General features: G+C 34.1%; 1 protein-coding gene across 1 annotated transcript in view; it reads left to right on the top strand.

Moving 5' to 3' along the window:
- Positions 1-574: 574 nt before the first annotated feature.
- The window catches only part of MCPH1 (microcephalin 1), a gene marked incomplete at its 5' end in the record, with an annotated part of 28,687 nt that continues 16,296 nt past the window's right edge, over positions 575-12,965 (top strand). Inside the window, 7 exons of the mRNA XM_010073731.1 lie at positions 575-666; positions 2,998-3,116; positions 5,779-5,863; positions 6,482-6,602; positions 6,883-7,023; positions 8,264-8,359; positions 9,856-10,057. Coding sequence (XP_010072033.1) covers positions 575-666; positions 2,998-3,116; positions 5,779-5,863; positions 6,482-6,602; positions 6,883-7,023; positions 8,264-8,359; positions 9,856-10,057 — 856 coding nt within the window. The remainder of the gene's footprint in view (positions 667-2,997; positions 3,117-5,778; positions 5,864-6,481; positions 6,603-6,882; positions 7,024-8,263; positions 8,360-9,855; positions 10,058-12,965) is intronic.

The following is a 12,965-nucleotide window of genomic DNA, read 5'->3' as shown; positions in this document are numbered from 1 at the left end:
GCCTAAAGTTACATAAAGCAGCCTGCATGAAATTGTATTAGTCCCTCGGATATGTACTTAATTTGGGGTGATTCAGTATAAATAAGGTGGAAATGTAAGTCAATTGGAAATTGTTAAATAATATTTCTGCAGAGTTTTCTGGGGGTTTGGGGAAGGAATAATTCCATTATGTTTATTTCATTATGTTCTATAACTTGTGTTACATCAACTTGCCTTAAATTTTTTGGTGAACCTGAAAGATTAGCAGTGATGAAATAATGGTAAGGGTAAGCAGTCATGTAAAGACACTGCATCGCTTTTTAAGCTGGTAGTGTGTTTTAAATAGACCAAGTGAAAAGTTTTATAACTAGTGTCAAACTTCTAAGTTTGTTCCATTACAACTAACTTAAGGGACAGAAATACTCTAAAAAAGAATGTGCTGCTGCTAACATCTGATACTTGGTTTATGAAAAGCTGTACTTGCTACCAAATGCTGAATGTATAAAAGCAAAATTTTGTTGGAAAGGCAGTTTAACCAGTTTTACCATAGTATACACTTCATTAGCTGTTTGTTGTTTTCTCTCTTCTGATCCAGGTATATACGCATTTGTTGAAGTTTGGTCATCTAACAGAACAGAAAATTACTCAAAAACCTTTGAACAGCAACTTCTTAATATGGGAGCAAAAGTAAGGAAACTAGTTTGAAATAAATAGAATAGGAAAGCTCTTAATTATAAACCAGCTTGCTTGTTCTGCTTGTCATGTAAATTTCTTTGTAGTAAGAGTTTTTAAGGTGCAGGAAGGAAGATGATCACAGACCTGAGAACAGACGAATGTGCTGTAAAATTCTTATTAGTGACAGATGGGAAATGCATTTAAAGCCTCCTTATATCTATAAACCACCTTGTATATTATTATGATAGAATGAATATGTTGTGAAGTATTGGGCTTGCCACATACTGTGGGCAAACCAAATCTAAGTGTTGCAAACCTATGGTTTACAAGTATGTACCTTATGTTGTTTTGTGTTCTCTAACTTGTAGGAAGCTTCTCTGTTGTTACTACAATATTTTCTAACCTAAGTACTGTGATGTTTTGTTCTTCCATTCACTCTCCTACAGATGTGGTTCAGGTCCAGAATGTGCCAGTAAAATTACCTTTAAGGGTCTTTGTATGTATCTCAGTGTTTTTTTCCGTATCAAATATAGTTGACTTGTAGGTGCAAAATATGTTTAATTGCCAGCTGTAACATTTCAATCGAAGACCAAAGTCAAACTGGCATCTTCCATTCTTGCACATTATCATGGGTTAATGGAGATTTTTACAGCTCACATCATGCTCTAGATAGCACTTGTGTGAATTCCTCGTGCTTTTTAGGTGGGTATGTATAGGTGTATCTTACTGTAATTTAGGAAATTTTGCTAGTCTCCCCAAAGCCTCTCTTTCTGTGTGAATTTAGCTGAGATAGCATGACAAACCAGTAGAATGACTGTTTTTATTATAAAAACAAATACAACTCTCAATAATTTGAGTAAGAAGTATTTATTGTTCTTTTGTGCTGTACTATCATCTATAGAATTCTAATTATGGTAGATTTTTCTCACAGAAAATATGAGAAACCATAAGGCTTTAAAATGCCTCAAGTTGATCAAAAAGTAGCTGGATATGCTGAAAGGTGTAGACAGATGATACAGGTGAGCCTAATTAGCAGATCCTTAGGACTGAGAAGGAGTGGTCCTGCCTCTTCACTATTCCAGATACTTGTTTCCCTTTTATTGGGCTGAGCAAACTGACTTGACTCACTTTGTCGGGAAGAAGAATTCTAAATGAGCTTTTCACTAGATTGTTCAAGATAAGGTCAAGTGAGCAACAGTGGATGTCTAGGGTAGGGGAGCAGACAGGAGAGGTTAGAGGGAAGTGTAAGGTGGTGCTCCTCCATAATTTGTAAGCAAGGCTATATTGCGCTTCTGTCCCCTGAGCATATGGGCTGTGAGCCAGATACTAGCTTAAGCGAGTAAGCAATTGTATCTGGAGTCGTAGCTTACTCTGCAAGAGATTAATTGGTCCTGTATACCTAGATGCTTAAATGTCATGGGGTTTTTGTCTTCCAAGAAGCAATAAATCAGCTTGCCACCAGAAATTTTTGAAAAAGTAGTTTTCTTAAAGCCAAATACAGATCCAACATGTTGGGAGCCAATTATAATGATGCAATTGAGAGCACAGGAGAAAGCTACACAGCTATTTCCATTGGGCTGTGCTGAGAAGATGCTGCTGTAAAATATGAATTATACTGACCTCACCATGACAACAATCACAACAACTTCTCAAACAGTTTTGTGCATAGAATGTTTAGTTTCCACAAAAGGAAACTTTGTTTGTGAGGAATGGAATAAAAAGGTTATCACTTAGTTGTCAATAGAGGCTGAAAACTGAAGATTTGATCAGCTGTACAATACAATGAAAATGTCAGGTATGTTATTAGCTGTACTGACTTAAGTTTTCTGTATTTCCCACTTTTTAAAATGTTCCCATATAATTTTTCTTTGTAGTAGCTTCAACCTTCCCTCAAAACTAAAAGTGATCTTTATTGATGGGAATTAGTTTAAAGGATGAGGTTAGCTGTGCTCTTTAAGCCTGTGAGTTCGTTGCTAAACAAAAAATGCAATTTGTCATTTCTTTGGATAGTGGCAACTACTTTCTGTACTGGCTGTTGCATAAGAAGTTATGTTGGGCTACATAAATATGTTGTAAGATTAGTGATGAAGATAGAGTGGAGAGATGAAAATGGTAACCTAGAGAAAGGCTACTTTAGCCCTCTAGCATGCATTGGCTTCACTATGAGACTTGAGTTTTGATTGCTTGCGGCTTCTTGTGAAGATGAGAAAGATCAAAAGAGTCCTTGGCCTAATGTTTTTTTACACTAATGGTTTATACATTAAAAATGGACTACGCTAGCTAGTTTCATTATCATTTTCCAGTTATCAGACTTAAAGATAAGCTCTCTGTGTACTTCTGCAGGTTTCAAAAACTTTGAACAAGCATGTGACCCATGTAGTCTTCAAAGATGGACATTTGGCTACATGGAGGAAAGCACAGAAGATGGATGTAAAAACAGTTTCTGTACTCTGGGTGGAGAAGTGAGTACTCGTGAATATAATGAATGCGACCCATTCCAGAGATAAAGGATTCTAATATTGTTTTCTTTAAGACTTTACATACAGTACCTGTGTTTTCTCATGTACTTGATGTAGTGATAAATCTATTGAGTAAATGATAACTTCTCTGTTATTCATATTATTAAGCATGACACTTGCATAAAAAGGTAAAATGTTAACTCTTGAAAAATTAATGTGTTGAAGTAGTTCTGTAGTATATTTATTAATCATTCAATGTTCCACTCATTTGCTGTCAGGATGGCATGCATAGGCAGTGAAGACCAGATATTTATATTGAATAAATTCTTCCATTTTCATATGAAAAAGCACATTTCATCAAGGACATTGTACTGTTTCTCTACTTAACTCCAGTAGACACTATCTCCTAGCAAGAAAGAAGAACCATTGTAGTGTGGCTTAAGTTCTCTTAAGTGTATCAGAAGGAAAATGGTCATCACATTGTGTGAGAGGAAAATTAAGATTCTGGGACTTAAGGTCCCCCTTAATTCCAAACCATTATGCAGGTACACTGGTGTTATCTTCCCTTGAGCAGTGCTTCAGACTTTCGGAGGAAGATGGCCTATGATTTGAAAAATACCATAATATTCACTTTTCTCCATTAAAAACCAGCACAAATTATTAGAGTACAAGGATTTGTGCATTATTTAGTGCACATTGCCTTGTTGAATTCTTAGAGGATTTCCAGTGCTCTCTCCAATGATCTGCCTCCAACTTGGTTTGGAAGCTTCTGCTTTATAGTATGAGCATCCATTTGAATTTAAACTGAATGCAGTTCTACAGTTTAATAGGAAGTAATTTGATGGGAAAGAAGACTTTTTAAAATAAGATGACAAAATTCAAAAAAACTCATAACTCCAGAGTAAATGTATTTTTAATTAAAAAAAGGAGAAATGTTTTGTTTCCTTTTTTTTGTTTTCTAAGAATGGTAGATATGTCTAACTTTAAAAATAGTGCACAAAATCATGGACTTGTTATAAGATTCACGTGAATAAATTGTAAGAGTAATGCAAAATGAGTGACAGCTTTGGGATCAGTGAAAAAAATTTAGTGCTGCTTCAACTCAAATACTTCAATGAGCAACCTAAAAAAAACCCCAAAACCTACCAACAAAAAGAACCCTACATAAGACAGAATTGCTACAATCTGTGTCCAAATTAAGAACACTTAATACTTCCACATCAACCCCATAATGGGGAAACTACTTGTGTATTCTTAGTACAGTAGCTCACTCATATCCCAAATAAGATAGATAAATCATTTACATACAGATTTCTCTGCAAAATAAAAAATTATTGTAAGATATGTAATGGTTAAATTTTCTTCTATTTAGCTTTTCTGAATCAATGAAATCTCTGAATTAATGTAAATTTTGATGTAATCTACATCTATGTTGATTAGTATCCAGAATTTAATAATAGCTGCTGAAGTCCAGCATGTTGAATATCGTCTCTATTTTGAATTAATGTAAATTTTGATGTAATCTACATCTATGTTGATTAGTATCCAGAATTTAATAATAGCTGAAGTCCAGCATGTTGAATATCATCTCTATTTGATGCTTCAGAGAACTCTAAACTCAGTTTGACAAATACATGTTGTGGTTTGGCTTTTTCCTTTATTCAAAACTTTGTAACTAAGTATTAGATTATAATTCTAGGGATACAAACTTTATACAAGTTAGATCACTAGGTGTCACTAGAATCACAGTTTTGAATGTCTTCTGGGGGAATTCTAGTGTAGTCTATTAAGGTTCCATCCTCTTTCCCATAATCAGTTTTATTATTTATTGTTTGAGAATTAAATTATATTTGCCTGTTTTGATCAAAAGAACTTCAATTTATGTATTAATAACCAAATTTTTGTCTCTATGTCATCCTTGGTGTTCACAGATACAGTAGATTGTGTCATATTTCAAGATAAAATTCGTCTCACTGTTCTCAAGTCAGTCAAATATGAAAAGATGGGAAAAAATAGGAGTAAAGTATCAGTTGGATTTTTGGGTTTCTAATTTAAAAAGAAAGTTTGCATAAATATAGATTGCTCCTCAATAAAGGGCTGTTTATAGCATTGCATATATTTCTGCCATAGAAGGCAGAAAACTGAGACTAACGGGTAAGATGTAAAAGCCAGGATCAGGTGAAGCCTTCTTCCTTTTGCCTGAATACAAAAATTTCCTGCCCCCTCCTGTCTCGCCATGATGTTCTGTAGATTGTATTTGGAAGTTTACTGTTCTCACAGTGACCGAGGTAAGGTTACGTTCACTAGCAAGTGAACGGTGAAAGCCTACAGTCCTCACAAAAGTCAGAACAGGATTTGAGGTTAATGAGAATCTGTCCAGAAGGACTTAATACAGTGATTTTTTGAATAACTGGAAAATAACATGAGTGGGAATCCTTGAGTTTCAAAACAGTAACTTAGAGGGCATCTCTAAGACAAAAAAAAATTGTTATCATGTACTATATTTGATGTGTAATATATAGAGATTTTTTTTTTAGCATTACAGTAGTTATGCTAAAGTTACACACTTAGGAAGTGTTGGAGTTTCATTATTACAGGGCTCAGGCAACTGCAATAAGGGTTCTCATTCTTAAAAAAAAAAGAAATGCTCTAATTTATTATACAGGTGTCGAGAAACTGGAGTACGTGTTGATGAATCCTTATTTCCTGCAGTAGACACTAATGAAGGATTACTACTACCGATCAAACAAGTATGTGATTTCTTTTTTTTAATAGACCTAGAGTAGTAAACTTTAAGGTTTAAACTTGACTTCCTGACCTCAGGCATTTGAACTGTTTTCAGAACTTTCTGTAAATTCTACCTATCCATCTGAGTAGGTTTTTAAAGGTAGGCTATGACTGTGATGATGTGACATCTTGTCTGAAGAAAGGATAATAAAAATAGAGTTTTAATATTTGTGAATAAAGAAATACAGATTTAAATTAAAATTACATGATTAACTAATCAGAAAACCATGACTGCAATGTGGCTTATGTTTCACTGAGTTGCAACAAACCCTAAAATTCTTGTCTTTAAAAAAAATATTTCAAGCCTTAGCTTTCCTATAAACAAAAAAGAAAAGATGATGACTTAGTCTCCTTTTTACTAAAATCTAACTTTAAAAATCTGTTGGGTTCTTTCTTATTTTGTATTAAAGTTCACTTTGTAAAATGTTAACTTCTGCAACTATCTGTGACTTTCAAGGAGGTGACAATAAGTAGCGTAAACGTTGATAATAAATACTGTGATAAAGGGGTAGGCAAATAGGAAGTGTAGTTACTTCTGGCAGTTTTATACCATATAACTAATAGTTTTGTGTGTTTTGTAGCACAAATGTATGCAGCCAAAAGACTTTGTTGAAAGAACTCCAGAAAAGGATAGAAAGCTACAGAGAAGACTGGACCAGATGGCTAAAGAATTAGCTGTACAAAAGATAGCAGTTAGTGCTGGTAAGAACGATTTTGGATTAAGATTCAAATATCTTATTTCTTCAAAGCACTTGATGGGTTTGGGGTTTTGGGTTTCTTTTACTTTTATGCATCTCACCATGAGAAATAAAGTTGACTTACTTTTTATGGAGTTCTTTGCAAGTTTGTGGTATTAAGGCAACTGTAGTGATGTTAGGTATAAGGAAACTAAGTTTTTCAAAGTTTTTTGGGGAAAAAAAACTTAATCTGAAGCTGTTATAGCATATAAATATTAATGTACAAATGCAATTTATTTGTGTAGAAACTGATGTACCAGTTTTACTGTTTGAAGACAATGGTTCGCTTGTATACAGCCCTATTAGAAAGATAAACGATCAATGCAGTGCAATGGAAAGAAGAATAAAGGAAATGAAGGAAAAAAGAGAAAATCTTTCTCCTACTGGTAAGAAGTTAAATTTTGCTTATTCATGAAATGTACAGATGGCTACCATCTTTATTGCTGAATTCTTGGCACACTTGTCTTTCTCGGGCCTTCAGAATTTTTTTTCATATCTTACTTGATTACATGTCGTTCGTTTCTCCCAGCTTTCAAGTAGGTGTGAATGCTTTAGCTTTTAGTTACTTTCTGGCGCAAGAAGTTATGGAAGGCAATGATTGCAAAAAGGAATTTTTTAATCACTAGTCTGCTCAAGAGGACTACTGTTTAAGCTAGACTTTCTACATTTGTGAATTGATATTATCACAACTTGGTTAAACTTTACAGCAACACTCAAAATCTTATTTTGTGTTAATTTTTAATGTGAATTCTGTACTTGACAAAAATTGTAATGTTATTACTCCCAGGCCAACAGTTTAAAAAGGAGTCCAAAATCGGTGAGACATCTGTCCAGGTTTTAAAGAACAGGATTTAAAGAAATAAATTAATTTGAATGACCTAATTGAGTAAATCTGATTGACTTCAAAATGCAGATCCTGGTGAATTAAATCTAGATTGCAGTTTTCAAATCATTGTTTAATGTTTGCATTACCTTACTGTGAAACTATTGAGATCTCAGTCATTAGGTTTTGTCAGTTTTTATAAAAACTCTCAAAATGTGGAACATCCTGGAGGGGGGAGGGGGGTGGAATTTGTAGTATTTGAAGTTTTAAGAGGTCTAAATCAACTAGACTGTCAGTTCATAGTTTCAAAAATAATTGTGGGAGGCAAGTAGAGAACCAGTGATACATGGATGGAAAATTAAAACTCGTTTATTTTAGCATGGCTTGTGTTTGTTTTCTCTTTGAGTTTTAAGGTAATACCTTCAAATGTTTTGAAGAGCATTTCTGCTATATCAAGGCTTTGCTGTTAATTGCAGAATTTAACAGGTTATTTAGTAAAATGCGTCAGTGGCATAGAAATGTCTATAATATTTTCTAAATGGTTTGCCGATGTTCTTTAGTTTCAGAAAAATGTGTTGCTGAGTTATCTAGAAAAAAATTGCTTAAATATCTAATAGCTTTTCTGTTAGTATGTAAATTTGAGGTACTGTTGAGCAGTCTATAATTATTTATATGGTTATTGTTAGTTTGCAAAGGAATTACTTTTCTCTTACAATTGAGCTGTTTTGAAATATGAATAGATGGTGTGGAAATCTCAATGTTTGCAAATAGGGCTAACTAGTTTATTATTTACAAATTCCTAGCTTCGCAAATGTCTCAAATACCTCCAAGCAGTTCACCAGGAGACTGCCCGCTGTCTACCCGTGTCTTAACTAATTCAGAAGATGTATTGCTACCAGGTAACTAACACAACTTTATATATTACAGAAATTAATACGTGGCCTGTATATCTTATTTTGGAAAATACAGTATACTGAAATTGGATATACTGAACTGTATATATTTGCTCTATAATTTATATTTAAAGCTGAATTATTTTATTTTTTCTTAACTGGCAAAGTGTGTAGAAGTAAGAATTCAAGGTAAATGGAGCATGAGGAATTACATTGGGTGAATGCTTTGCCTTACTGCTGTGTTGCTTGCCTCACTTCCTCCTTTTTCCTCACACTATTCCCCATTAATGGCTTCTTGTCCTGGCATGGTGTCAGTCTTCTCTGCTCTTACAGTGATCTCTGTAGAATACAGAGTGCATGCTAAATAGTGTGATGTGGGAAGCAAAAGAGAGAACTGAATGAGAGAGAGATCTTTGGAAATGTCTTCCAAATTTTCAATCAAAAAACTTGAATTTGAAAGGAAACCTAATGTGTTCTCCAGCTTAACTATTCAGGATCAAAGAAATAAGAGTAAAAATAAATCAGCTTTTAAAATGTTTTATGGTTGCAGATGAATTCAAGTCATTTGTGACAAGGTTCCTATTCTCATAAAGTTAGGAACAATCCTGTGATTTGGCATAGTAGTAGGACATAAGGGAGAATGTTATTGTGAAGGCTGTTGAGCTACATCGGTGGGCATCTTAACAGCATTAATCATGTATGCAACGGGTATGTACTTCAGACCTCATCTTCTGTCAGTCACATGAGCAAAATGGTGAAGTCAGAAGCTGTAAATAGCAGAGCTAAGCCAGCAAACTTTTTTATTTTGGCAAATTAGTTGTGTTCTGATGAGGTTGAACATGCTGGAAGTAAAGCTCTCAAATCACCATTACAACTGAACATTTGCATTAAGAATAGACCGCCACATCCCGTGACAGTATTCAATGTAGCTTCCATCTCTGATGCTCTGTGACAGTGGCCCTTTTGGTTGTGCTTGCGAGATAGGTGAGAGTATGTAGGAGTATTGATGAAACTTTGCAGTCTACGTGTATTTAAATGAAAGCATCTGTTGCAATAGTCAGATTGTAGAGCAACTGGCTTTTTAAAAATATATTCTGAATAGTCATAGATACTAGCCTGTTTCAGAGGAATTTATTGTGAAGTTATGAATAAATTCTGAATATCAACCCCCCAAAAATAATTTCATAAGAATAACTACAAGAAATGACATATTTTTCCATATTCTGATTATTTTTAATACATTGTGTTGATGTATGTAGCATGATACTATGACATTGCATTTAATTTCATCTTAACTACAAAAACTACAAGGTGGTAGCAGTGCTATGGTAGTAGAAAATTATTATTGGGTTTCCAGTGTTACTATACCTAGCTTTGTCAGTGTAAAATCTTGCTGTTTTTCTCCACAAATGCAAGAGTGAAAGTGAGTTTCTCTGCTGCTTTGTTTCAAGGAAGCAGAACAGGACTTACGGGTACTTATTACCACTTTTCATGTTTTGCAGGAGAACAAATGGAAGACTGCTTGAGCTCAAGTTATGATTATCTTTGGGGAACTGATAAATTAAAGAGACAGAAAACAGAGGTAGTAAAACATGCCTCTCATACTTGGACTGATATTCATCTATCCATGAGTGCATCAGTGAATTCTCCCTCACATAGCTATGAGCAGAAGAACTTAACACCAAAACGCCATGGTAGGAGAAGCTTAAGAAAGAAACAGATTTTGCAGCACACTTTCGATGATAAATTGTCTTCAGAAAAGAAAGATCTAAAAAAGTTTCCAGAGAAAAATCAGAAGGATGAAAATAGCATGACTGCTTCAGTTGCAAATGAAAGTTCTTTTCTCCAAATCAAGGGCTTGGGTCGTATTACTCCTTCCAAAAAAATAGTCAAGTTAGATAGTAGTCCTGCTTTGATTGATAGTCTCTCTAGTTCATCTATGAACAGTGCCTATTTAAATACAAGTTCATTGGATAGAAGCTTCCCTGTTGACAGAAATGATTGTATTCTTGAACACAAGAAGAGGAAGAAACTACAAATGCTCCCTAGTTTGAAACTGGCTACCTCGGAACTGGATGCATCAGGGTCTAAAGAGTCCTTGCAAGCATTTACAACACATAGCAGGTCTTTTTGCCCTGAAGAGTCTTCTTATGAAGACTACTTTTCGTCATCTAATTTGAATGAAGTACGGGTTCGAGTACCAAAGACAGCAGAGAGTCCTCCTGAAGTTGGTTGCAAAGACTCTTTGCCAATCATGGACTCACTTGATGTGAGTTTCTCTAAGCCACATACTACTTCCAAGAAAAGTAGCAAAAAGTCTATTGTAGCAAATGATGTTTCAGTAAAGAAAAACTTCAAGCCAGCTGAACATCCTGAAAGTGTGCTATTAAATTATATGTCAGATGGTGAAAAAGCTGATGCTGCACAAGCTCTAGATTCTGATGATGTGAATAGGCCGCCTGAGCATGCTCATGAAAAAGCCTTCAGAAGCAATGTGCATTACTGTACTCACACTACTGGTAAGTCGCTACATAGAACTGGAAAATGAAAAGATATCATACTGCGTTAGATAGACTCATGCAACTAAATTGCAAAATGAACTGTAATTCCTAAGGGAAAAATATTTCAGAATTACAACGAAAGAAGAAAATGCTGCAGTACTGACTTTTATTCTTGAGTAAAATAAATGAGTGCACAGGATCCAAAAGAACAAAATTTTTTTTCCCCATGCATTACAAATGCAAAGAAGTCACCAAGAGATAAGGAAACTGTGCTCACAAAATGCAATGAAAGTATGTGAGCCTTCATCTCCCCTAATGCTTGGTATTCTGTAAACTTTCTGCTGCTATTCAAAATCTGTTTAAGAAACCAAGGTCTTCCTGTTTCAAATGTTATTGTGCTCTTGTAAATTGTAAAAGTAACTCCTCATCATAGAGTCCCTTGTTCAAATTATTTTTTTTCACAAGTTAAACTTGCTACTCTAATTGCAGTTAAGGGCATAAAATCTCTAGTGAAAAAAAGAAATATTTGATTTAGCACTTTCTAACTTGTGCTATGATGAAGACTGAGTAAGGCATGAGGGCATGTGCAAGAGTTGTAATGTAAGCATCTTGTTCAAGATGCTTGTGAGATCAGTGGAATTGATCTTAATGTTTAATAATAATTTTGGGAGTATTTTTTATATTTTAATGTTTTCAAGCCAGTTTAGCCTAAGTAATGTCAATGTGAATGTATATTAGAAAATTGAATCTCAGGTACTTCCCTGAAAAATGCTCCTAACTTGCATTGGAGTAGTCACTTTCAGATTTTAGGATTTTAAGCTCTGTTTGTCAAGCTTTACATAGGGTTAAATATTTGTAATTATAATTGTATATTGTAATTTGTTTTCCCTAGAAAATTCTGCAGCAGTAAATCAATGAATTATATAAAATTAATAATTAACTTAAAGGGCTCAACAAACTTGGTATCGGAGTTATGAAAATATCCGTTGGAAATGTGAAATGGTGACTGTGCCTGTTACCCTATTATCTGTGGGTAATAAGTTGCGAGCTGCTATTTTGGATTCAGTACATCTGCACTTTAATACCTGGAGTGAATAATTTTAACACTGTTTAAAAAATAAGTTGATGGAGGTGTATGTTTTGCAAATATAAGTGTACGCTCATAAATGCATGAACCACTGTATGTGTTTTTTGTCATGTGACAATGTACTAGAAGATGATCCTGAAATTATGTATTTCTTAATATCAAAGAACAGTCTATTTTTCATTAAACAATCATGAAAACAATTGGGTAAGGAGAAAATGATTACTACTTTTAAACTTAGTTATGCCAGTTAATTTCAGAGTTAATTCTAACTTTTAAATACTAGTGAGTGAATTATGATTGATGTTCTGGCATGCTGTACTTTTTCTCGCTGGACAATTTCTTTAAGATCACAGATCTTGGGGGAGAGGAAAAAGGAACAATATTCAGCAAACAAAAATTATCTGTTGTTTATACTTTTTATCCTTTTTGTTAGGAACTTCTGTAAGTCTCTATTTGTGTTTCTAGTGATTTTAGTAATATTTGTGATTTATCAGTGATGGCCATTTTCACAAGTAGAATGTATTCAGCTTCATGTGTCTGTTGTGTAGTCAAGTAGAACCTCAAGTTTGACAGCTCAGATGAGCTCACTTAAAAATGGAAAGAGTCATTAATGAAAGGTGAGTTGTAATTTCCCTAATAATGCAAGTTCTGTGGAAGAAAATGAAAATCTTGTTTTAAACTTACTACTGTGACACTGTATGATGGAATAATTGATTTTTATTAAATGTAGGTTTAATATTTCTTTTGATGAATGAAAGGTATTTCTTGTTCCTGTTAATTAGTAAATAAATATTCTGTATGTTGTGTTTGATTTGAAAACTGGTAAATACAGATATTATTTTTAAAAGCTAAAGAATTCTTTTTATTTGATACCAGTCATTGAGCAATATTTTAGAAGATAATTTAGGGGATCTAATGGACCACAGTGACATGAGTTAGCTGCGTGTTTGAACTAAATTTAGCAATCACTAACAGTGGATGGAATTGCTTCAAAATGTTCTGTGAACCATATCTGAAATAACCT

This window comes from Pterocles gutturalis, unplaced genomic scaffold (genome assembly GCF_000699245.1).
Source record: "Pterocles gutturalis isolate BGI_N339 unplaced genomic scaffold, ASM69924v1 scaffold36422, whole genome shotgun sequence".
Classification (NCBI taxonomy): domain Eukaryota; kingdom Metazoa; phylum Chordata; class Aves; order Pterocliformes; family Pteroclidae; genus Pterocles; species Pterocles gutturalis.
The sequence above is the reverse complement of the archived record's forward strand: the minus strand, read 5'-3'. Positions and strand labels throughout refer to the sequence as shown.